The 24,645-nt window shown below is 54.6% G+C and overlaps 2 protein-coding genes across 2 annotated transcripts; both read left to right on the forward strand.

The window, feature by feature from the left end:
• The first annotated feature begins 226 nt into the window (after positions 1–226).
• Positions 227–14,501, forward strand: LOC112545646 (nuclear factor 7, brain-like). Its single transcript, XM_075918126.2, has 6 exons — positions 227–865; positions 10,709–10,804; positions 11,967–12,200; positions 12,507–12,529; positions 13,291–13,499; positions 13,951–14,501. Exons 1-6 carry the CDS (start codon positions 536–538, stop codon positions 13,971–13,973), a joined length of 915 nt encoding a protein of 304 aa, XP_075774241.2. The 5' UTR covers positions 227–535; the 3' UTR covers positions 13,974–14,501.
• A 3,037-nt stretch (positions 14,502–17,538) lies between these two features.
• Positions 17,539–24,325, forward strand: LOC102460824 (nuclear factor 7, brain-like). Its single transcript, XM_075918123.2, has 6 exons — positions 17,539–18,060; positions 19,677–19,772; positions 21,363–21,596; positions 21,951–21,973; positions 23,205–23,416; positions 23,734–24,325. Exons 1-6 carry the CDS (start codon positions 17,560–17,562, stop codon positions 23,754–23,756), a joined length of 1,089 nt encoding a protein of 362 aa, XP_075774238.2. The 5' UTR covers positions 17,539–17,559; the 3' UTR covers positions 23,757–24,325.
• Positions 24,326–24,645: the final 320 nt, after the last annotated feature.

Consider the following 24,645-nt stretch of genomic DNA (forward strand, 5'->3'; position numbering starts at 1 on the left):
GGTAGGAATAAATGGTAAATTTTCAGAATGGAGAGGGGTAACTAGTGGTGTCCCCCAAGGGTCAGTCCTGGGACCAATCCTTTTCAACTTATTCATAAATGATCTGGAGAAAGGGGTAAGGACCAGTGTAGACAGCTCAGATTTGTTTTGAGCAAAAAAGCCCTGATCGCGAAAATGGCGATCGGGGCTTTTTTGCAGAAAAGCGCATCTAGATTGGCCACGGACGCTTTTCTGCAAAAAGTGCTTTTGTGGAAAAGCGTCCGGGCCAATCTAGATGCTCTTTTCCACAAATGCTTTTAACGGAAAACTTTTCCATTACAAGCATTTGCGGAAAATCATGCCGGTCTAGACGTAGCCAGGCTGTGTCTAGACTATGTGGCTCCGTCGACGGAGCCATGTAGATGAGGCTGATGGGCAAAGGGAAATGAAGCGGTGATTTAAATAGTCATCGTTTCATTTACATCAAAATGGCTGCCGCACGCTGGCTGAGGACCTGCTGTGCCCCATCTGCCTCTCCCTGTTCCGGGAGCCCCGCATGCTGGAGTGCGGGCACAGCTTCTGCGCCGCCTGCCTGGAGCCCTGCGTCCCCCGGGGGCAGCGGCGTGGGCTGTGCCCTGAATGCCGGCGCCCCTTCGCCCTGCGCAGCGTGGCCACCAATTGGGCCCTGCGCAGTCTGGCTGAGGAAGCCCGGCTGCTCAAGCAGGGATCAGGGAGGACCACATGGTCCATTTGCCCCGAGCACCAGGAACCCCTCAAACTCTTCTGCTGCCAGGACGAGGGGCCCGTCTGCGTGATCTGCCGGGACCTGCCCCAGCACCGGGGCCACGACTTCCTGCCCGTCGCAAACGCCGTCCAGAAATACCAGGTAAAGGCCGGGATGCCAGCATCTCTGCGAGGGGAGTGGGGGGCAGTGGTTAGAGCCGGCATGGCTGGGAGCCAGGATGCTGGGCTTCTCTCTCGGCTCTGGGGAAGGGATTTGGGGAGACTTTTGATCAGGGCCGGCCCACAACATTTTGGCACCTGAGGCGGGGAGCTCAAATGACACCCCCCATTCCCCTCCCTTGGGCCAAAACTTTGAAAGGTCTCAATTCTGCCTCCTTCCTCTTCTTCTGCTCTCATGGAACTGCTCTGCTACCTACACATGCACCAGCAGCAGCACAATTTTCTACACTCTGGGTCCTGGTGGCACTCCCCCCCCCACCCACCCCCCAGTCTGGCATCTCTGGGTCTGCCTCAGTTTGCCTCATGGGAAAGCCACCCCTGGGTATGATTGGTGGGGAAACGCTTGGACTCTCCCCTCAGCTCTGCTCCCCGTCCCTTTAACTCCCCAGTTCCTTATGTAAGCAGGGGCTGAACTGCTGCTTGCTGTCAGCCAGCTGAAAGGAGGGGTGGGTGTGCCCACTACAGTTGTTTAGCTCTACAAGGTTGTTAACTGTTAACTGTTGACATGTAAATACTGCTCAGGAGAGAATCCAAGGTGTGGCTATGTAAATCCCATTCAGCCAGGGCTGATGGAGGGTCAGTGTTGGAATGGAATGTGGAGAATTGTATATAATTTGGGACTGTTGTGGGGGTCACTAATCATGCTACCCCTAAATGTGGGAACTGTAAAACATGCCACCAGTGCTTGCAGGAGAGACACCACCATCATGGTAAGAGGTCTCGGAAGAACAAGCCTCCCCCCTTCCAGAGTTGAGTGAACAGAGCTGGGGGAAAGGGTTAAAGGACTTGAGTCAGCCTGCTTCACACCTACCAGGTGTGAGCTATAAGACTGGCCCAGCCTGCACCTTTCCCCCTTTGTTTTAAGGACAGGCCTAAAGCAGACTCCCTGAGGAGTCTTTTTGTTTGCTAGTCCAGTGAAAGCTGGATTCATTTGAGAGCTGAAATCACTGGTTTGGCTGAGAGTTGAAATCACTAAGCTGAAATCACTGGTTTGGCTGAGAGTTGAAATCACTAAGCTGAAATCACTGGTTTGGCTGAGAGCCAGACCTACTGCAGCCAGTAGAGTGGCAGCAGGTGAGGAGCGGCGACTAGCGGTGGGGCGTGGTGCGGCGGCAGGCGAAGAGCAGCCATCAGCGGCGTGGCGAGGAGCGGCCATTAGCGGCGTGGCGTGGAGCGGCGGCAGGCGAGGAGCGGCCATTAGCGGCGTGGCGTGGAGCGGCGGCAGGCGAGGAGCGGCCATTAGCGGCGTGGCATGGAGCAGCGGCAGGCGAGGAGCGGCGACCAGTGGCGTGGCGTGGAGCGGCAGCAGGCGAGAAGCGGCGACAGGTGCCCAGCGGAGCGTCCAGAGGTGTGGGACGAGACAGCTGGTGAAGCGTAGCGGAGTTTTGTATAAGGTGCCCCCTATCTATCTCCCCACCCCCATTTCTACCCAGGTTGGGAGGTGAAACCCTGCGGGTGAACTTTGGGACTCTGGGTGGCACAGAGACTTTTGGGGAGTCGGTGGACTTCGGGTGAATCTTGGCCGGGGTGGGGGCTCATGTTTGGGTTATGAACTCTGTTTGTGGTGTTTTCTCCAAGCTAATGCCGTATGAATTCTTCCTCTGTTTCATTAAATGTTCTTTCCCTACACTCAGACTCAGTGCTTGCGAGTGGGGAAGCATTGCCTCTCAGAGGCGCCCAGGGGTGCGTGAATTTCCCAGATCACTGGGTGGGGGCTCGAGCCGGTTCTTTGTGAGATTGACCCCAAGATATTGAACCCAGCCCTGGTTCCTGCCAGGCCTACCCGGCAGAAGGGCTACATTTTGGGGGCTCGTCCGGGATTTACTGGGTCAGTACCCCTCGCAAGCACATGTTGAGTGAGTTGCTGTTGTGGGAAATAATTGTGATTTGTATTTGAGGGCATTACTGTTTGTATCATGGCTTGTCTGTCAGGTTTGTTGGGCCCTGGCCCAGAAGCCTCTAGCTCAGAGGCAGCAACCTCAGCAGATGATTGGGCAAAAGCCCTGGGGCAAATCTTGGAGAAATGTGTGCTATCCCATGCTATGGCAAGCTCCTATTGTAAGTTAAGATTATTCCCTGGGGAAGAGGAGTTTGAACCCTGGCTGGAACACACCACTGAAATGCTAGAGCATTGGGCTGTGCCAGACAGAGAAAAACGAAGATGTTTAGTAGACAGTCTCCGGGGCCCAGCTTTAGATGTGATTCGCACCTTGAAGCTCACTAACCCTGAGGTCAGTGTAAAGGACTGCCTAGAGGCCCTCACTCACACCTTTGGGAGCATGGAGGGTCCTGAAGACAGTTTTTGTAACTTTCTCAATGCTAAGCAGCACCGAGGAGAGAAGCTCTCAGCCTATGTACAGAGGTTGGAGAAGTTGCTGCAGAGAGCTGTCATTAGGGGAGCCGTGACTGCTGAGCAGATGGACCAGACCAGATTGGCTCAAATTGTAAGAGGAACTCCATATTACAGCCCGATTCTACTACACCTCCGGCTAAGAGAACGACTGGAACACCCCCCTGCGTACTCCCAGCTGATAAAGGAGGTCAGAGAGGAGGAAGAAAGGCAGGCTACCAGTGGGCTTTGGGAGGCCCAGAGGCCTAAGCCAACCAGCGCTGCACCCCGACAAACAGCCGATGTGCTCATGGTGAACACCAGAGGAGACATTGCCCAGCAAGTTCAGGTCCTGACAGAACGGATTGCTGAGTTGCAGAGAGCCATTGACCAAGCGCGGATTTGCAGGGATGAGGAACCTCAGGCTGTGTTGATGGATAAGTCAGCGCCTGGAGCTGCCATCCCACCCAGCCAAAAGAGGAGTGGATCATTCTTCTGCTACCGGTGTGGTCAAGATGGGCACAGGGCTGCACATTGCCCAAATGAGGAAAACCCCAGTTTAGTTTATGGAAAGCTGAGAATCAGTCATGAGACGGTCGGGGAACAGGGACCACCCAGGCCCCCAGGATTTGACGGATTCCCCAGAAAAGACCACTCAGCTAGGATCCCTTCAGGACTGATAGGGCCTCGAGCAGAGGTCACTGTAAGGATTGAAGGGGTGGAGTGCAAAGCAGTGCTTGATACCGGATCTCAGGTGACAATTATATTCCAGTCATTCTACCAACAGGTGCTCAGGCACCTGCCTATCCAGCCATTGACTGGCCTTGGCCTGTGTGGTCTCAGCATGAACGAATATCCCTACAAAGGGTATGTCATAGTGCATTTGGAATTCCCTGAGGAGGTGGCAGGGGTAAGAGAAGAGGTGGACACAGTAGCCTTGATATGCCCTGACCCAAAAGGGGTCCCTGATGTGTCAGTACTGATAGGGACCAACTCCAGTCTCTTCAAGGTGCTCGCAGAATACTGCAGACGACGGGCTGGGGACCAATATCTGGATACCCTGATGATCCATACCCTTTGTGCTGAAGCCTATAGGAAGATTGAAGATGCTAAACAGGAGATGTCTGAGCTACCAATGGGTACTCTAAGGTATGCAGGCGCAAACCCTTTAGTAGTGCCTGCAAGGACAGAGCAGGAAGTGCTCGTCATGAGCACCTGGCTGAAAGGCAATAAACGAGTGTTCGCCATGGTAGAACAACCAACTGAGGGAGAGCTTCCTGATGGGGTCCTGGTCCCCTGTGGAGTTATAACTTTACCAGCAGCATCCCAGGACACAGTCACAGTACTGATTGCGAATGAAACAAGTCGTGATATTATTGTGAATCAAGGGCAAAAGATAGCAGATCTTTTCGAGACTGAATCGATTGTGAGTCCCCAGTGTGAACCGCACGTTCAGACTATAGATCCATCAAGGTTTGACTTTGGAGATTCACCCTTGGACGAAGAGTGGAAGGATCGCCTGAGGAAGAAGCTCTCTGAAAGACCCAAGGTATTCTCACTGCATGAGTGGGATGTGGGGTGTGCCAAAGGGGTTGAGCATAACATCAGACTACATGATCCCCGACCTTTCAGGGAGAGATCTAGAAAAATTGCACTTTCAGAGATGGATGATGTGCGACATCACCTTCAGGAACTGGCTGCAACTGGCATCATTTCCGAGTCCCACAGCCCCTATGCTTCACCCATTGTGGTAGTCCGAAAAAAGAATGGGAAAATTCGGATGTGTATTGACTACCGCACCCTGAACCGCCGTACTGTGGTTGACCAGTACACAATGCCCCGAGTAGAAGATGCATTAGATTGTTTATTGGGAAGCCAGTGGTTCTCAGTATTGGATCTTCGAAGTGGATACTACCAGATCCCCTTGGGAGCAGAGGACAAGGAGAAGACCGCCTTCATCTGCCCATTGGGGTTTTATCAGTTTGAACGCATGCCTCAAGGGATCTCTGGGGCCCCCGCCACATTCCAGCGCCTCATGGAGAAAGTTGTAGGGGATATGAACTTACTGCAAGTCTTGGTCTATTTGGATGATCTGATTGTATTTGGAAGGACCTTGGAAGAGCATGAAGAGAGACTTCTTAAAGTACTTGACAGGTTGGAGGCCCATGGGCTGAAACTTTCCATTGATAAGTGTCAATTCTGCCGAACATCAGTGAAGTATGTTGGTCATATTGTGTCCCAAGAAGGTGTGAGTACCGATCCGGATAAAGTAGAAGCACTCACTACCTGGCCGCGCCCCAGAAACTACAGAGAGCTTAAGACTTTCCTTGGATTTAGTGGCTACTATCGGAGGTTTGTGAAGAATTATGCCACCATTGTAAAGCCTCTGAATGATCTTACCAGGGGATACCCGGCCATCAAGAGGAAAGCTAAGACCAAGAATAAGGGGAGATCCCCACGACCTCCCGATCCAAGACAATATGGCCCCCTAGAGCCTTTTGGACCACGATGGGAGGAGGGATGTGAAAGGGCTTTCCGAGAGATCATTAGCTGTCTAACTCATGCTCCAGTCTTAGTTTTTGCTGACCCAAACAAGCCATTCCTCCTACATACAGACGCCAGTTTGGATGGTTTGGGAGCAGTCTTGTACCAAGATGTGAACGGCAACCGTAAACCTGTGGCCTTTGCCAGCCGAGGGCTGTCTGACAGTGAAAGTCGTTACCCCATCCACAAGTTGGAGTTCCTGGCCTTGAAGTGGGCCATCACTGAGAAATTTCGGGACTATTTGTACGGTGCTAATTTCCAGGTATGGACAGACAACAACCCACTGACTTATGTACTGACAAATGCTAAGCTGGATGCTACTGGACAACGATGGGTGGCCGCCCTGGCCAGCTATGAGTTCAGCATACAGTACCGATCAGGGAGAAACAATGTAGATGCAGATGCGTTGTCTCGGCGTCCACAGCCAACAGAAATTGGTGAGATTCCTGTAGACGGAGTGAGAGCTATCTGCAACGGTAGTTATCAGAAATCCAAGGCACATGAGAGTCCTCATGGGTGTGTTGCAGAAACACTGGGCCTACCCCCTGAGAGTGTACCCTCTGTCTCCGTGAACTACATTATGTTGGACCAGTCCCCCTTGCCCAGGCTCAATGCTTCTGACTGGCAGAGAGCACAGCTGCAAGATGTCGACATCCGTAACACACTACTTGCAAAAAGAGAAGGGAAAAGCCCTAGTGCAGTTGCCACATCCACCCCTGAGGGTAAGCTACTGTTGCGGGAGTGGTGCAAACTGGAACTAATACAGGGGGTGCTGCACCGGATCACCGTAGATCCTTTGCAAAATCGACGAACGCAACTAGTGCTACCAAAAGAGTACAGAGCCTTGGCCATGAGAGCCCTGCATGATGATTTTGGGCATTTGGGAATGGAGAAAACCCTGGAACTTATCCGTAGTAGGTTTTACTGGCCCCGAATGGCTGAAGATGTACGGAAAAAATGTGAGACCTGCGCCCGATGTGTTCATAGGAAAACTCTGCCTACCAGAGCTGCTTATCTGGAGAATATCACCACCAGCAGGCCTTTGGAGCTGGTGTGTATCGATTTCTTGTCTTTAGAAGTGGACAGGAAAAATATGGGGAACATTTTAGTAGTGACTGACCATTATACCCGATATGCACAGGCATATCCCACACGTGACCAGCGAGCCACTACTGTGGCACGAGTTTTGTGGGAAAGATATTTTTCAGTGTATGGTCTCCCAACTCGGATACATTCTGACCAGGGGAGGGACTTTGAGAGTCACCTCTTGAAGGAGGTGCTACGATTGTCCGGAGTTAAGAAGTCCAGAACAACACCTTACCACCCCCAAGGTGACCCTCAGCCTGAGCGGTTCAATCGGACTCTACTAAATATGCTGGGGACTTTACGCCCAGACCAGAAAGCATCCTGGAGCCAGCATGTCGCATTTTTGGTGCATGCCTACAATGCTACAAGAAATGATGCTATAGGGGTCACCCCATTCTTCATGATGTTTGGACGAGAGCCGATGCTGCCTATAGACATATGCTTTGGAGTATCAGGAGATGGCGAGAGTTATGAGACACACTTGCAATATGTCTCCCGATTACGAGAAAAACTGCAGAATGCCTATCGCTTGGCTACTGCAGCTGCCCGGAAAAATGCAGACCGTAATAAACACCGATATGATGCGCGAGTGCGCCCGCAAGAGCTCCAACCTGGCGACAGAGTTCTGCTACGAAATATGGGTATTGCTGGCAAACACAAGATTGCCGACAGATGGAAGGCAATGCCTTACCGGGTGGTGGAAAAACTTAGAGATCTACCGGTCTACAAGATTAAACCAGAAACTGGGCCAGGGCAAGTAAAAACAGTACATCGGAACCTTCTGCTGCCTGTGGGAGAATTGGTAGGCGCTCCTTACGAAATGGACCATGACATGGGGCCTCAGCGAAAAAGAAGTGTCCGGCCAAGTCAACCACCCATCATGTGTGGTGAGTCCTGTGAAGCTAATCTGCCTCTACCCAGCACCTTTGAGAGTGAATCTGAAGAGGAAGATGATCCCATTGAGTATACTGGGATGCAGACCAGATTCCGGACTCCATCAATGAGACATGGAGAGAGCTCCACTTCTTTGGCTCTGAATCCTATGGCTGAGGCATTTAGGCCTGTGGAAGGAGGTTCGGTGTACTCACCTAGACAAACCTCGGAGGATGAGTTTGTCCCATCTACATCTTCAGAACTTCTGGGAGAGGAACAGGCTTGTGATGACACACCTGTGTCAGTGGACAGAGAGTATGTTCCAGGGGAAGGTGTCCCCAGTGCCCTGGACATCCCAGCATCTCAACAAGAGGTGCAACGGCATGTATCTGAAGAGAGGGTACCTACACATAACCCCTTGTCAGCCCTACCCCCAGAAGAAGTCCCCACAGTTCCTGCTGTGCCTGTGCTCGATAGGCGTGACAGGGTTATAAAACCAGTGAACAGGCTAACTTACAATGCACCAGGAGTGGTTAGTGAGGATGTGATACACCTGGCACACAGGCTGGTAGAGGCCATAGTGGGGTTCCTTAGACCCTTTGAAGAGAACTCACGTTGCTGGTATAATCAGGAACATATTTTGCCGGGACGGCAAATTTTTGACTGGGGGGAGGATGTAAGCAGGGGCTGAACTGCTGCTTGCTGTCAGCCAGCTGAAAGGAGGGGTGGGTGTGCCCACTACAGTTGTTTAGCTCTACAAGGTTGTTAACTGTTAACTGTTGACATGTAAATACTGCTCAGGAGAGAATCCAAGGTGTGGCTATGTAAATCCCATTCAGCCAGGGCTGATGGAGGGTCAGTGTTGGAATGGAATGTGGAGAATTGTATATAATTTGGGACTGTTGTGGGGGTCACTAATCATGCTACCCCTAAATGTGGGAACTGTAAAACATGCCACCAGTGCTTGCAGGAGAGACACCACCATCATGGTAAGAGGTCTCGGAAGAACAAGCCTCCCCCCTTCCAGAGTTGAGTGAACAGAGCTGGGGGAAAGGGTTAAAGGACTTGAGTCAGCCTGCTTCACACCTACCAGGTGTGAGCTATAAGACTGGCCCAGCCTGCACCTTTCCCCCTTTGTTTTAAGGACAGGCCTAAAGCAGACTCCCTGAGGAGTCTTTTTGTTTGCTAGTCCAGTGAAAGCTGGATTCATTTGAGAGCTGAAATCACTGGTTTGGCTGAGAGTTGAAATCACTAAGCTGAAATCACTGGTTTGGCTGAGAGTTGAAATCACTAAGCTGAAATCACTGGTTTGGCTGAGAGCCAGACCTACTGCAGCCAGTAGAGTGGCAGCAGGTGAGGAGCGGCGACTAGCGGTGGGGCGTGGTGCGGCGGCAGGCGAAGAGCAGCCATCAGCGGCGTGGCGAGGAGCGGCCATTAGCGGCGTGGCGTGGAGCGGCGGCAGGCGAGGAGCGGCCATTAGCGGCGTGGCGTGGAGCGGCGGCAGGCGAGGAGCGGCCATTAGCGGCGTGGCGTGGAGCGGCGGCAGGCGAGGAGCGGCCATTAGCGGCGTGGCATGGAGCAGCGGCAGGCGAGGAGCGGCGACCAGTGGCGTGGCGTGGAGCGGCAGCAGGCGAGAAGCGGCGACAGGTGCCCAGCGGAGCGTCCAGAGGTGTGGGACGAGACAGCTGGTGAAGCGTAGCGGAGTTTTGTATAAGGTGCCCCCTATCTATCTCCCCACCCCCATTTCTACCCAGGTTGGGAGGTGAAACCCTGCGGGTGAACTTTGGGACTCTGGGTGGCACAGAGACTTTTGGGGAGTCGGTGGACTTCGGGTGAATCTTGGCCGGGGTGGGGGCTCATGTTTGGGTTATGAACTCTGTTTGTGGTGTTTTCTCCAAGCTAATGCCGTATGAATTCTTCCTCTGTTTCATTAAATGTTCTTTCCCTACACTCAGACTCAGTGCTTGCGAGTGGGGAAGCATTGCCTCTCAGAGGCGCCCAGGGGTGCGTGAATTTCCCAGATCACTGGGTGGGGGCTCGAGCCGGTTCTTTGTGAGATTGACCCCAAGATATTGAACCCAGCCCTGGTTCCTGCCAGGCCTACCCGGCAGAAGGGCTACACTTATGGGAGGAGTCTTCCTTCTGTCACTGGAGAAAGGCTCTGAACTCCAGAGAGTCAATAAAGTCAAGGGCAAAGTCCTACACCTGGGAAGGAGGAGAAAGAAAATCAAGTGCATTGAAAAGGGAATAACAGGCCGGGTAGTCGTCCTGCTGAAAAGGGGCTCAAAAGGGCTTTCTAGGGCAGAGAGGGGAAACCGAGGCTGGTGAGTGGCCCTCTTTCATCTCAGTGGCCACAAGGTTGTTGTAACTTAGCTGGTCTCCCAGCAGAGGACACTTCTGCTCCCAGTGCTTGCGTCGCTAGAATTTGTGGGGTGAACTGGAGCAGCACTGTGGCTGGGTGCAGAAGGAGCGTCTGGCTCTCACAATGCTGTGCGCCTTCAGCTCGCATCTTGCGAGTCGATAAAGGGTTAGAAACCTGCGCTTGTGAGGAAGGTGAAAAGAGCAGGGGGAGATCAAGTCTAGAGAAAAGTGGGGTGCTGTGCGCGGAGGGCGGTAATGACGAGGACCGGGAGATCTCTTGTTCTCCATCACTGCTGATCGTAGGACAGGCCGTGATCAGCTGCAGGGGAGATGAAGGAAAACTTTCCTAATTCGCAGGGGAGTTACACTTGGGATTAGGCTTCCAGGGTGGAGGTGAGATCTCTCTTTCCGGAGGATTTTAAGACCATGTCGGACACACACCCACCTGAAGGGTTGGAGTTTGCTTGGTCCTATCTCAGCGCAGCGGTGAATTTGAGGCTGTCTTGGGTGGTCCCGCATGTCTGATCCTGTTCCCTCAGCCCCTGCTGATGGGTGGGTTTCTCTGCTGCACAGGACAAGCTCACGGCATCTTTGGCTCCCCTCACGGAGCATCTGAATTCAGCCAGGGATAACCGGCGCCACCAACGGGAGAACATAGCGGAGCTAGAGGTAACACAATCCCCCCCCCTTGATACCATCAGCCTTGAACCCTCGTTTTCAGTGTGGGCTCTGTCTCCATCTAGTGGCTGGAGCATGCACATCGATCTAGGCTAGCCATGCTGCTCAGCCCCGTACCACTGCCCCACCCCATGCCTCAGTTTCCCTACCTGTCAGACTGAGCTCATGACGCTGACGTCCTTTGGAAATCAGCCTTTCCCACAAACCTGGTTTGTGACCAGCGCTAGTTAACAAAGAGCCAGTAGCAAGACTCCGGATCAGGGAGGAGAAGGTGCGATTTGCAGAAGCATGAACATTGCAAAAGTCTACTAGGATTTGAGGATGAGAAATGCCAGGTATTATTATTATTAGGAGCCACAGCCTGTCCCTCCATGAATAGGGCATGGCCCTTGAGTTCCCCTTCCCCACCAAACTTTTCCTGAGTTGGGAGATATTTCATCTCCAATCCTGTTTCACTAACAGTTTCTATTATTTCAAAACTTTCTGTTAAAATAAAAAATTTTGTCAATTTTTTCCCCCAGCCGGCTCATTTTCATATTTTCACCCTCCTAAATCCCCTGTGAAGTAAGGGAAAGCTGCTTTCCCCATCGCACACTTGGGGAAACCGAGGCACCAAATTTTAAAATAATCTCAGAAGGGTAACTGTGTTCGTTGGTAACTTTAATTTTAAAAAGTGTTTCTGGGGCACCTTAGGTTATGTCTACACTGCAGCGCTATTTTGCGATACCGGAGTATCCCAAAATAGCGATCCTGCATCTTAACAGCAAGCCTGCTATTTCAGGCACACAATTCTGACATCCTGGTAGATCTCATTTCATGAGGAGCAAGGGACGTTTCGGACTAGCGGGTTATTTTGGAATTTGGTGCCGTGTAGACTGCGCCAGAGGACGAAATAAGCTATTTCGAAATAGCATCGAAATAAGAGGCACGATTTGTGTAGCTCAAATTGCGTCTCTTATTTCAGACGACAGTGTTGGGTGGATGCAGCCTTAAAGACCAAGCAAAATGTAGAGACTCGGGAGCTTTCGGGAGCAACGCCCACTTCCTCAGATGAATGGGAGTGGAATGAACAGAAGCCAAGAAAGAGATATAGCAGCACGTGTGCCGTGGGTGGTGTGTGAGGGTTCAACCTCCTGTTCTCCGCCCTCTGCAGACCTGCGCCCAGGACCTGTTGGGCTACATCTCCGAGGAGTTTGAGGCTCTCCACCAGATCCTGCGGGAGCAGGAGGAGGACATGAAGGGGGACATGATGAGGCTGGAGGAGGAGAACCGGGAGGAGATGGAGGAGAGGCTGAAGGAGCTGGACGAAGAGGTGGCCTCTCGTCGCAAGACCCTGTCCAGGGTCCAGGTGGAAATGGACCCTTCAGATCCCGTAGCCTTCCTCCGGGTGAGAGGGGATTCTACCGGCAAGGAGATGGGAACAAGCCCGGGAGGTGCCGCAGGGCGCAGCTGCGGGATGGGAGGTTGTGCAGTGGGCGTGGGAGCAGGACTCCTGGGTCCACGGGGAGAGGCCAGGGCTGTGGAGGCAGAAGCAGGATGGGGTGGCAGATGGTGTATGATCTCAGGGACATGCAGCTGGGGACAATAGAGGCTGGAGGAGGCGGGGGGTGGAAATTGGGGCCCAGCAGGAGGGGGCATGGAGTGTCCTGTGGCGGGTAGTTCCAGAGGATAATCCCGTCTCTTTCTTCTCCAGGGCATCAAGGAGCTGATGAGAAGGTGAGTGTATGCGTGTCCCACACTTCTCCTGTCAGGCCACTGTCCTTGGGTGCACGCACCTCTCGTAGTGTTACTGGCACATGCATGGAGTCACACATGCATCTTCCCTCACAGAGATCTGTACACAGTCACCACACCCACATGGAGATCTGGAGACACACACACACAGAACTGCAGGTACACATACACACACGCACATGGAGTTTTGTAGGTACACACACAGATTAGTAGGTACATGTACACACACAAATCTGTAGGTACATGTATGTGTGTACACACACACACACACAAATCTGTAGGTATGTGTGGACGTACACACACAGATCTGTAGGAGCATGTATGTGTACACACACACACACATCTGTAGGTACATGTATGTGTACACACACACACACACACACACATCTGTAGGTACATGTATGTGTACACACACACACACACCCATCTGTAGGTACATGTATTATAAACACACACACACACACACACAGATCTGCAGGTACCCATAAACACCCATAGATCGGTAGGTACGTGTACACACACACACACACACACACACACAGATGGGTAGGTACATGTACACATACAGATCTGTAAGTATGTATACACACACAGATCTGTAGGTACACATACACACACACACACACACACAGAGATCTGTAGGTATACACACATGTGCGCACACACACACACACACACACACACACACACACACACACACACACACACACACACACAGATCCCACAGTTTTCTCTCTCTGTAGAGTCCGTAAGGACCAGCAGGGCCACAGCGCGGAGGAGGACGATGGAAGCGAGGAAGACGAGGAGTCAGACTCAGATGCAGCCAGTAGTGAGGAGGAGGAGGAGGGAGTCGAAGACGAGAACTTTGTGGCTGTGGATCCGGCTCTCGAGAAATTCGAGGACTTGGTGCACTTTGAGGCCTGGCAGGAAATGCTGCGGAGCATCCACGCAGGTCAGGCTGGTTCCTCGCCCTTGTTCTACCCGTAGCAGGCGCCATAGGGGGAGCTGAGACCCACCCCAGAGCTGGCTGCATCTCCCCACCAGGCGAGCCCTCGCTGGGCAGCTGTTCCCAGCCGCCTCCCCCCAGAGCTGGCTGCATCTCCCCCCCAGGCGAGCCCTCACTGGGCAGCTGTTCCCAGCCGCCTCCCCCCAGAGCTGGCTGCATCTCCCCACCAGGCGAGCCCTCGCTGGGCAGCTGTTCCCAGCCGCCTCCTCCCAGAGCTGGCTGCATCTCCCCACCAGGCGAGCCCTTGCTGGGCAGCTGTTCCCAGCCGCCTCCCCCCAGAGCTGGCTGCATCTCCCCACCAGGCGAGCCCTCACTGGGCAGCTGTTCCCAGCCGCCTCCCCCCAGAGCTGGCTGCATCTCGACCAGCTGCCAATATCCATTTCTTTTTTTTTCTCAGACACTGACCACAATCGGGTCTGAAGCCGCCCCTATGTTGGTGACCTGACGACCGTTTGCGGCTGCGCGGTTCGCCCCGCAGCTGGAGAGCTGGACTGGGAGGAGAAGCTGGTGTCTGTTTGGAGAGACTTAGAGGAAGGGGAAGCCGCCAACGTCCAGCCTCTCTCACCCACCAGTGTGAGCCGCAGGCCCTGGGCCCATGCCCGGACTGCCCGTCACACGGGACGCCGGCCTTTCGTTGTGTGCTGCTGCAGGAGGAGCCGCTGTTACCGAGTCTTTGCGCTGTGGGATCTAGCGGCAAGGAGATGTTCAACGTGTGAGAATCAAATAAACCAGCGCTCAGAACAGAACCCAGGCATCTTGCCTCCCGGGCCCCTGTGCTAACCACTAGTGCCTGCTTCCCTCCCCGAGCCAGAATCCAGGAGTCCTGCCTCCCAGATTCCTGGCTGGTTGGGGGGCAGTTCCAGGAAGGGGGGAGGAGGCGTTTGCTCAGGCTGCACCCCCAATAGAATTCACCCGTCCCCCCACCCCCTTCCCCACCCAGCAGCTACTAGAGCCAGTCACAGAGGTGCAGAAGGGAGGGTTCATGTGGGAAGGGGGAGCAGCGAGGTGCTGAGTCAGGGCTGCAGGATGTAGCCACAGGAGGAATTGCTGAGTCAGCACAGGCGGCGGGTCCAGCCTGTAGGTTGAGCGTGGCGGCATTCGCTTGATTTTTCTAAGCCACGAGCCAGCACCACAAAACCGGCTCTGACACTCTCAAGGGCGCTTCACGTCGATTCCCACGCGCTGCCTCGACGAGAGGAGTAACAACGGTAGGAGAGGTGCAGCTGTACATTTGACCTTGCCAGGGTCACCTTTAGCGCAGATGCCGTGCTGTGGAAGTCGACCCACTTCCGTGTTTCTTAAACCGTGTTCCGCAAGGCAGTTGGAGGTGTGCTGTGTTACCTTAAAGGGGCAGGTAACTTTTTTTTTTTTTTTTGCTCAATAACTTTTTTTTTTTTCTGCACAACAAAAAATCCTTGGTGTTCCTCATTAAAAAAATATTGTTTGGTGTTCCTCGGTCTTAAAATGTTTAAGAAACACGAACCGACTTGAATTCTGGAGGGGGTTGTTTCGCAGGGATCTGCTCTGGCCGGCACTTTCAACTCGGCTGCGCTCCAGGGGCAGAGGAAAAGCCCTGGGAAAATTTGAATTTCGTTTCCCGGGTGGGCAGCTGTCGTGTGGTTTGATTCATTTGAGATCCAGGGGACACCAGGACACGCCAGAGCTACTCATCCACTTTCTTATTTCGTGCAAGCTTTCAGCCGTTCAATTTCACAAGCCTGCAAAACAATGACTAGACAATTTAAGCCAGGGCTGGCCAACCCGCAGCTCGCAAGCCGTGTGCAGCTCTTCCCCCCTTAAGTGCGGCTCACAAAGCCTCCCCCACAGCTTGCAAAGCTGCCCCTAAAAATGGCCCCCGACCCCTTCTCCCCCATGCTCACCGTCCAGCACGGTAAATCAAATGGTGTCGGTAAGATCGGCTGGCCTTACCACGAGGTGAAATGAGGGTGCCAGACTGTGTCTGGGGGGGGGGGGGGGGGTGCACTAGGACCCAGAGTGTAGAAAGACATTTTACGTTGTTAGTTCTCCTTTATTGGGGTCGGTAGCAGAGCACTCCCATGAGAGGAGTAGAACAGGAAGAAGGCAGAATTGAGACCTTTCAAAGTTTTGGCCCAAGTGAGGGGGGAGGGGGCTTTATTTGGGCTGCCCGCCTCAGGTGCCAAAATGTTGTGGGCCGGCCGTGGGTACTTATAACTTTTTTTTAAAGGGGTACTTTATTTAAAAAAAAAAAAAGTGTGACACACTCTGGTCTAGCTCACCCACCAGATATGGTCTGAGGGCCGGAGTGGCTAGCTGAGATTCTCTGGCGGGAGGTAGGAATGAATGACAGACGGTTGCTTCCGGTTGGGAGGGGGCCTGATTCCCACCTGGGGGGGACGGGAGGGGGCTGTTTGGAAGAGAGAGGGTAAAGCAGGGGGGGGAAAATGTGGGACTAGGAGAAGGAGGGAGAGCGAAAGTCGATATGGGGGGAGCCTGGGAAGTGGAAAAGAAGGCAGGGCTGGCCTTAGGGGTGGGCCCCCAGGTGATGGGCCAAGGGTGGTGATTTCTCCCGGCCCCCTCATGGGGGAAGGATCTGGAGGAGCCCAGATAGGGAGAGTGATCTGGATGCAGAGAGAGCAATGATGCCTCCAGGTCGCTTTTCCCATAGGGGCGGGGGGGGGGGGGTGTGTGTGCAAGGGAGGGGAGTTAAGAGGATGGGGCAAAGGAAGAGTTAAGGAGAAAATGCAGGAGGAAAAACTGTTTGTAGTCCAAGTGATTAACAGAGCACCCCAGCTGGCAGTTCATGTTTATATGGGTGGTGCACCCCCCCACACACACCTTGGTGCATGCCATGAAATTTATTCCACACTTGGATGGGAAAAAACGTAAGATTGGATTTTTGTTTGTGGAATAAATTTTATGGCATGCACCAAGGTGTGGGGGTGTGCACCACCCATTGAAACATGAGTTGCCTGCTGGGGCGCTCTGCTAATCAGCTGGGCCACTTTTGAGTCTCACCTGGATGCTGCCCGAGCGCTCGGCTTACAGCAAACAAAGTCCAAAGGGCTGGAAAGAGAGAGACCAAACAGCAGGGGTTGGGCGGGGAGGGCAGAGGGATGGGGGCGGGTTGTAACCTGGGTTGTAACCCCAGTTCTGGCAGGGTGGTGGGGGATAGTGGTTAGAACAGGGGCTGGGAGGCAGGACTCCTGGGTTGTAACCCCAGCTCTGGCAGGGCAGTGGGGGATAGTGGTTAGAACAGGGGCTGAGAGGCAGGACTCCTGGGTTGTAACCCCAGCTCTGGCAGGGCAGTGGGGGATAGTGGTTAGAACAGGGGCTGGGAGGCAGGACTCCTGGGTTGTAACCCCAGCTCTGGCAGGGCAGTGGGGGATAGTGGTTAGAACAGGGGCTGAGAGGCAGGACTCTCGGGTTGTAACCCCAGCTCTGGCAGGGCAGTGGGGGATAGTGGTTAGAACAGGGGCTGGGAGGCAGGACTCTCGGGTTGTAACCCCAGCTCTGGCAGGGCAGTGGGGGCTAGTGGTTAGAGCAGGGGCTGAGAGGCAGGACTCTTGGGTTGTAAGCCCAGTTCTGGCAGGGCGGTGGGGGCTAGTGGTTAGAACAGGGGCTGGGAGGCAGGACTCTTGGGTTGTAACCCCAGTTCTGGCAGGGCAGTGGGGGCTAGTGGTTAGAACAGGGGCTGGGAGGCAGGACTCCTGGGTTGTAACCCCAGTTCTGGCAGGGCAGTGGGGGGTAGTGGTTAAAACAGGGGCTGGGAGGCAGGACTCCTGGGTTGTAACCCCAGTTCTGGCAGGGCAGTGGGGGCTAGTGGTTAGAACAGGGGCTGGGAGGCAGGACTCTCAGGTTGTAACCCCAGCTCTAGCAAGGAAGTGGGGGCTAGTGGTTGGAGCAAGGCCTGGCAGCCAGGTCTCCTGGCTCATTGCCTGTGACGCGTGCCAACACATGCTGAGCTTTGACCGGGGCTGGGCGGTGACAGCCGCTGGCTTTTCCTCCCTGGGGCGGGCGTGGGCGGATGTGTGCGCAGAAAGCGAAAGCAAAAGCCCGCGCGCCCCGGTCTCCGGCCCTGGCAGGGTGCGGGGCCGGGATGGCGTCGGCCCTGGACGTGTCCAGCCTGGCTGAGGACCTGCTGTGCCCCATCTGCCTCTCCCTCTTCCGGGAGCCCCGCATGCTGGAGTGCGGGCACAGCTTCTGCGCCGCCTGCCTGGAGCCCTGCGTCCCCCGGGGGCAGCGGCGTGGGCTGTGCCCCGAATGCCGGCGCCCCTTCGCCCTGCGCAGCGTGGCCACCAACTGGGCCCTGCGCAGCCTGGCCGAGAAAGCCCGGCTGCTCAAGCTGGACCAGGGGGCCCCGGCGGGATCAGGGAGGACCACATGGTCCATTTGCCCCGAGCACCAGGAACCCCTCAAACTCTTCTGCCGCCAGGACGAGGGGCCCGTCTGCGTGATCTGCCGGGACCTGCCCCAGCACCGGGGCCACGACTTCCTGCCCGTCGCAAACGCCGTCCAGAAATACCAGGTCAGGGCCGGGGCGCCGGCGTCTCTGGGAAGGGAGCGGGGTGCAGTGGTGAGAGCCAGGATGCCTGGGTTTCTCTCTCCGCTCTGGGGCAGGGATTTGGGGAGAGGTTTGATCAGGGCTGGCCCACCACATTTTGGTGCCTGAGGTGAGGCGCTCAAAAGACGCCTCCCCTTCCCCTTCCCCTTCCCTTGGGCCGAAACTTTGAAAAGTTTCAATTCTGCCTTCTTCCTGTTCTACTGCTCTCCTGGGGCTGCTCGGCTACCTACATAGGCACCAGCAGCAGACACAATTTTCTACACTCTGGGTCCTAGTGACACCTGCCCCCCAAACTCCCCACCCAGTCCTGCACCTGAGCCAGCCGCCTCAGATCCCCTCATGGTAGGGCCGGCCCTGGGTTTGATCGGTGGGGACACGCTTGGACTCTCCCCTCAGCTCTGCTCCCCGTCTCTTTACCTGCCCAGTTCCTTAGGGGAGGAATCTTCGCTCTATCACTGGAGAAAGGCTCTGATATCAAGAGGAGAATCAATATAGACAAGGGCAAAGTCCTACACCTGGGAAGAGGGAAAAGAAAAATCAAGTGCATTCCAAAGGGAATAACAGGCCGGGTGGTCGTCCTGCTGAAAAGGGGCTGAAAAGGGCTTTCTAGTGCAGCGAGGGGAAACCGAGGCTGGTGAGTGGCCCTCCTTCATCTCAGTGGCCGCAAGGTTGTCGTAACCAAGCCGGTCTCCCGGGAGAGGGCACTTTTTGCTCACTGTGCTTGCGTCGCTAGAATTTGTGGGGTGAACTGGAGCAGCACTGTGGCTGGGTGCCGAGGGAGCGCCCGTCTCTCACAATGCTGTGTGACCTCAGCACGCTCCTTGCTTCACGCTCCGGCTTTATGTGTGTGTCACTTTGGTGATACCGGTAGGCAGTGCTTTTTCCGGCAGGACCGTCACAAAAACAGCACTTCCAGTAGGGAAAAAAAACCAGTGTGGCTGGAACTCAGTGGAATCTGGCAGCCTTGCCCGTGGGCGGCGGTAACAAAATGTCTCGCAGGCCACACACAGAAACCTGAAGGGCCGGGGGCGCCTTCCGCGGCTCGAGTGGGTGACAAATCGAGGGGCCGTCGACCCGCTGAGGGCCGCAGCAAAAAAGGCGAATCTCTTCCTGGGGTGTGTTCAAGGGGTCTCTAACACCCGGCGGCTCTGTGAGGCACTTTTGGGACAAATCAGAGAAAGTCGATCAAGGGTTAGAAACCTGCGCTGGTGAAGGAAGGTGAAAAAAGCAGGGGGAGATCAAGTCTAGAGAAAAGTGGGGTACGGCGTCCGGTGTGCGGAGAGCGGTAATGACGAGGACCGGGGAATCCGTTGTTCTCCGTGGCCGCTGACCGTGGGACAGGCCGTGATCGGCTGTAGGGGAGATGGAGGTTAGAGATGAAGGAAAACGTTTCTAACTCACCGAGGAGTTACACTCAGGGCCAGGCTTCCAGGGAGGGTGTGGGGGTCTCCCTCTCCGGTGGATTTTAAGGCCATGTCGTCTCAGTGCAGGGGGTGGATGTGAGGCTGTCTCGGGCGATCCCGCATGTCTGATCCTGTTCCCTCAGCCCCTGCTGATGGGTGGGTTTCTCTGCTGTGCAGGACAAGCTCACGGCATCTTTGGCCCCCCTCACGGAGCATCTGAATTCAACCACGGAAGTTCAACGCCACCAGCAGGAGAACCTAGTGGAGCTGGAGGTAAAGCGAACACCGCCCCCCCCCCTCCTCCAGAGATGGGGTCAGCCTTGAACCCTTGTTTTCAGTGTGGACTCTGTCTCCATCTAGTGGCTGGACCACACATCGGTCTAAGTGAGCCATGCTGCTCAGCCCCATCCCACTGCCCCACTCTGTGCCTCGGTTTCCCTACCTGTCAGACTGAGCTTATGACGCTGACGTCCTTTGGAAATCGGCCTTTCGCACAAGCCTGGTTTGTGCTAGTTAACAAAGGGCCGGTAGCAAGACTCAAGATCAGGGAGGAGAAGCTGAGATTTGCGGAAGCAAGACAACTTGCAAAAGGCTACTAGGATCTGAGGATGAGAAATGCCAGGTATTATTACTGTTGGGAACCACGGACTGTCCCTCCGCGAATAGGACCTGGCCCTTGAGTTCCCCTTCCCTGGCAAACTTTTCCTGGTTTGGGAGATTTCTCATCTCCAAACCTGTCTCACAAACAGTTTCTATTATTTCAGAACTTTCTGTTAAAGTAAAAGTTTTTCTCGAAATGTTTTCCCAGCCTGCTCATTTTAAGAACATAAGAACATAAGAACGGCCGTACTGGGTCAGACCAAAGGTCCATCTAGCCCAGTAGCCTGTCTGCCGACAGTGGCCAGCACCCCAGAGGGGGTGGACTGAAGACAATGATCAAGCGATTTGTCTTGTGCCATCCATCTCCAGTCTCTGACAAACAGAGGCCAAGAACACCATTTGTATCCCTTGGCTAATAGCCTTTGATGGACCTAACCTCTATGAAATTATCTAGCTTCTCTTTAAACTCTGTTATAGTCCTAGCCTTCATAATTTCCTCTGGCAAGGAGTTCCACAGGTTGACTACACGCTGTTTGAAGAAGAACGTTCGCTTATTAATTTTAAACCGGCTACCCATTAATTTCATTTGCTACCCATTAATTTCATTTTTATATTCTCGCCCTCCCAAATCCCCTGTGAAATAAGGGAAAGCTTCTCTCCCCATCGCACAATTGGGGAAACCGAGGCACAAAACTAAAAAAAAAAAAATCCTCAAAGGGGTAACCATATTAGTCGGTAACTTTAATAAGAAAAAGTGTTTCTGGGGCACCTTAGGTTATGTCTACACTGCAGCGGTATTTCGGGATACCGGAGTATCCCAAAATAGCGATCCTGCATCTTAACAGCAAGCCTTTTATTTCGGGCATGCAAATCTGACATCATGGTAAATCTCATTGCACGAGGAGCAAGGGACATTTTGCTCTAGCAGGTTCTTTCGGAATTTGGTGCTGGGTAGACTGCGCCAGAGGACGAAATAAGCTATTTCGAAATAGCAGTGAAAGAAGAGGCACGATTTGCGTAGCCCAAATTGTGTCTCTTATTTCAGACGACAGTGCTGGGTGGATGTAGCCTGAAAGACTAAGCAAAATATAGAGACGCGGGAGCTTTCGGGAGCAACTCCCACTTCCTCAGATGAATGGGAGTGGAACGAACAGACGCCAAGAGAGAGAGATAACAGCAGAAGGAATGAGCTTTCTCCCTCACGTGCGCCGGGGGTGGTGTGTGTGGGGTTGAACCTCCCGTTGGTTTCTCCGCCCTCTGCAGAGCTGCGCCCAGGACCTCTTGGGCTACATCTCCGAGGAGTTTGAGGCTCTCCACCAGATCCTGCGGGAGCAGGAGGAGGGCATGAAGGAGGCCGTGACGAGCCTGGAGGAGGAGAACCGGGAGGAGATGGAGGAGAGGCTGAAGGAGCTGGACGAAGAGGTGGCCTCTCGTTGCGAGACCCTGTCCAGGGTCCAGGCGGAAATGGACCCGGCAGATCCTGTGGCCTTCCTCCGGGTGAGACAGGATTCCCCCGGCAAGGAGATGGGAACAAGCCCAGGAGTTGCCGCAGGGCGCAGCTGCGGGATGGGAGGTTGTGCAGTGGGCGTGGGAGCAGGACTCCTGGGTCCACTGGCAGGGGCCTGGGCTGTGGAGGCAGAAGTAGGATGGGTTGGCGGGCGGTGTATGACCTCAAGGACGTGCAACTGGGGACAACAGGGGTTGGAGGGGGCGGGGGGTGGGAATTGGGGCCGAGCAGGAGGGTGGGAAAGGGATGACCCGTAGAGCTGGCATCTCACCCCCTAGGGGGCATGGAGTGTCCTGTGGCGGGTAGTTCCAGAGGATAATCCTGTCTGTCTTTCTCTCCTCCAGGGCATCAAGGAGCTGATGAGAAGGTGAGTGTGTGCGTGTCCCACACTTCTCCTGTCGGGCCCCTGTCCTCAGGCTGCACACGCCTCTCATTGTGTTACTGAAGTCACACACACACTTGCCCTCACAGAGATCTGTACACAGTCACCGCACCCACACGGAGATCTGGAGACAGACACACACAGAACTGTAGGTACGTGTACACACACACAGATCTGCACACACAGCCACCCCATGGACATCTGTACACACACAGAACTGTAGGTACATGTACACACACACAGATCTGCACACACAGCCACCCCATGGACATCTGTACACACACAGAACTGTAGGTACATATACACACATTTCACCCATCCCCACATGTACACATACACAACCACTCACACGGTCATCTGTATACACACACACACTCAGACTCAGATCTGTATGTATGCGTACCACACACACAGCTATGTACTCACACAGAGATCTGTACACACAACCACCCACACTGACATCTGTACACACATACACAGAAAGATCGGTATGAATGAGTACACACATGCATGCACACATACAGATCTGTAGGTACATGTACACTCACAGATCTGTAGGTATGTGTACGTGTACACCACAGAGATCTGTATGTACATGTACACATGCGCACACACCAGCGATTGGTAGGTACGTGTACACACACACACACACACACACACACACACACAGATCTGTAGGTATGTGCGCGCGCACACACACACACACACAGAGATCTGTAGGTACACACACACACACACACACTCACACAGATAGGTAGGTATGTGTGCACATACGTACACAGGTCTGTAGGTACATGTACACTCACAAATCTGTAGGTACGTGTAGTGTACACACACACACACACACACAGATCTGTAGGTACACATACACACTCACAGAGATAGGAAGATACGTGTACACACACACGCATATACACACACACACACACAGATCGGTAGGTACATGTATGTGTACATACACGGGCACAGATCTGTAGGTACACACACACACACACACACACACACACACACACACACACACACACAGAGATAGGTAGGTACGTGTACACACACACATACACACACACACACACACACACAGATAGGTAGGTACGTGTACACACACACACACACACACATACACACACAGATAGGTAGGTACGTGTACACACACACACACACACACACACACACACACACACACACACACAGATCCAGCAGTTTTCTCTCCCTGTAGAGTCCGCGAGGACCAGCAGGGCCACAGCGAGGAGGAGGACGGGAGCGAGGAAGGCTGCAGCAGTGAGGAAGAGGAGGAGTCGGACGCGGCCAGTAGCGAGGAGGAGGGGGACGAGGACGAGGACGTTGTGCCTGTGGATCCGGCTCTCAAGGAATTCAAGGACTCGCTGAACTTTGAGGCCTGGCAGGAAATGCTGCGGAGCATCCACGCAGGTCAGGCTGGTTCCTCGCCTTGTCCTACCTGTAGCAGGCGCCAGGGTGGAGCCGAGACCCACCCCAGAGCTGGCTGCATCTCCCCACCAGGCGAGCCCTTGCTGGGCAGCTGTTCCCAGCCGCCTCCCCCCAGAGCTGGCTGCATCTCCCCACCAGGCGAGCCCTCGCTGGGCAGCTGTTCCCAGCCGCCTCCCCCCAGAGCTGGCTGCATCTCCCCACCAGGCGAGCCCTCGCTGGGCAGCTGTTCCCAGCCGCCTCCCCCCAGAGCTGGCTGCATCTCGACCAGCTGCCAATATCCATTTATTTTTCTTTCCCAGACACTGACCACGATGAGGCCTGAGGCCGCCCCTATGTCGGTGACTCTGACGACCGTCTGCAGCTGCGTGATCCGCCCCGCCCCCGGAGAGCTGGATTGGGAGGAGAAGCTGGTGTCTGTTTTGAGAGATTTTTTTTGGGAGGGGGAAGCCACCAAGGTCCAGCGTCTCTCGCCTGCCAGTATGAGGCACAGGCCCTGGGCACGTGCCCGGGCTGCCCATCACACGAGACGCCGGCATTTCGTTGTGCACTGCTGCAGGAGGAGCCGCTTTTAATGAGACTTTGCGCTGTGGGATCTGGCGGCAACAGATGTTCGAAGTGTGAGAATCAAATAAACCAGAGCTCAGAACAGAACCCAGGCGCCCTGCCTCCCAGCCCCCTGCGCTAACCACTAGTGCCTACTCCCCTCCCCGAGCTCAGAACAAAACCCAAGCGCCCTGCCTCCCAGCCCCCTGCGCTAACCACTAGTGCCTGCTTCCCTCCCTGAGCTCAGAACAGGACCTAGGCATCCTGTCACCCAGCTTCATGGCCGGTTGTGGGGCAGTTCCCTCAGGCTGTACCCCACATAGAATTCACCACCCGCATCCCCCTTCCCCGCAGGAGTTGCCGCAGCCAACGGCAGAGGTGCAGGGTCATCTCCAGCAGCACTGGGGAGGCGAGGGTTAATGGTGGGGGGGGGGGGGGAGCAGAGCGGTGCTGAGTCAGGGCTGCTGGGGGGGGGGCAGGATGCAGCCACAGCAGGAGTTGCTGAGTCAGCACAGGAGGCGGATCCTGCTGCAGCCTGGTCTGACTGCACTGCAGCCGCTGCGGAGACAGGCCAGCCCAGCCTGGAAGCAGGGACGTCCCGGTCCGGCAGCATCCCCGTGCGAGGGAGAAGGGACGTCCCGGCCCGGCAGCATCCCCGTGCGAGGGAG

Source organism: Pelodiscus sinensis, chromosome 19 (assembly GCF_052426305.1).
Source record: "Pelodiscus sinensis isolate ZL-2025 chromosome 19, ASM5242630v1, whole genome shotgun sequence".
In the NCBI taxonomy this organism is placed as follows: Eukaryota; Metazoa; Chordata; order Testudines; family Trionychidae; genus Pelodiscus; species Pelodiscus sinensis.

What these genes read in the sequence shown, in the direction of transcription:
- LOC112545646 (XM_075918126.2), top strand. Translation starts at nt 536, where the DNA reads ATGCTGGAGTGCGGGCACAGCTTCTGCGCCGCCTGCCTGGAGCCCTGC. An exon ending in AGAACATAGCGGAGCTAGAG is followed by an intron (nt 10,805 to 11,966) that starts GTAACACAATCC and finishes CGCCCTCTGCAG; the next exon opens with ACCTGCGCCCAGGACCTGTT. An exon ending in ATCCCGTAGCCTTCCTCCGG is followed by an intron (nt 12,201 to 12,506) that starts GTGAGAGGGGAT and finishes TTTCTTCTCCAG; the next exon opens with GGCATCAAGGAGCTGATGAG.
- LOC102460824 (XM_075918123.2), top strand. Translation starts at nt 17,560, where the DNA reads ATGTGTGCGCAGAAAGCGAAAGCAAAAGCCCGCGCGCCCCGGTCTCCG. An exon ending in ACGCCGTCCAGAAATACCAG is followed by an intron (nt 18,061 to 19,676) that starts GTCAGGGCCGGG and finishes TCTGCTGTGCAG; the next exon opens with GACAAGCTCACGGCATCTTT. An exon ending in GCTGCGGAGCATCCACGCAG is followed by an intron (nt 23,417 to 23,733) that starts GTCAGGCTGGTT and finishes TTTCTTTCCCAG; the next exon opens with ACACTGACCACGATGAGGCC.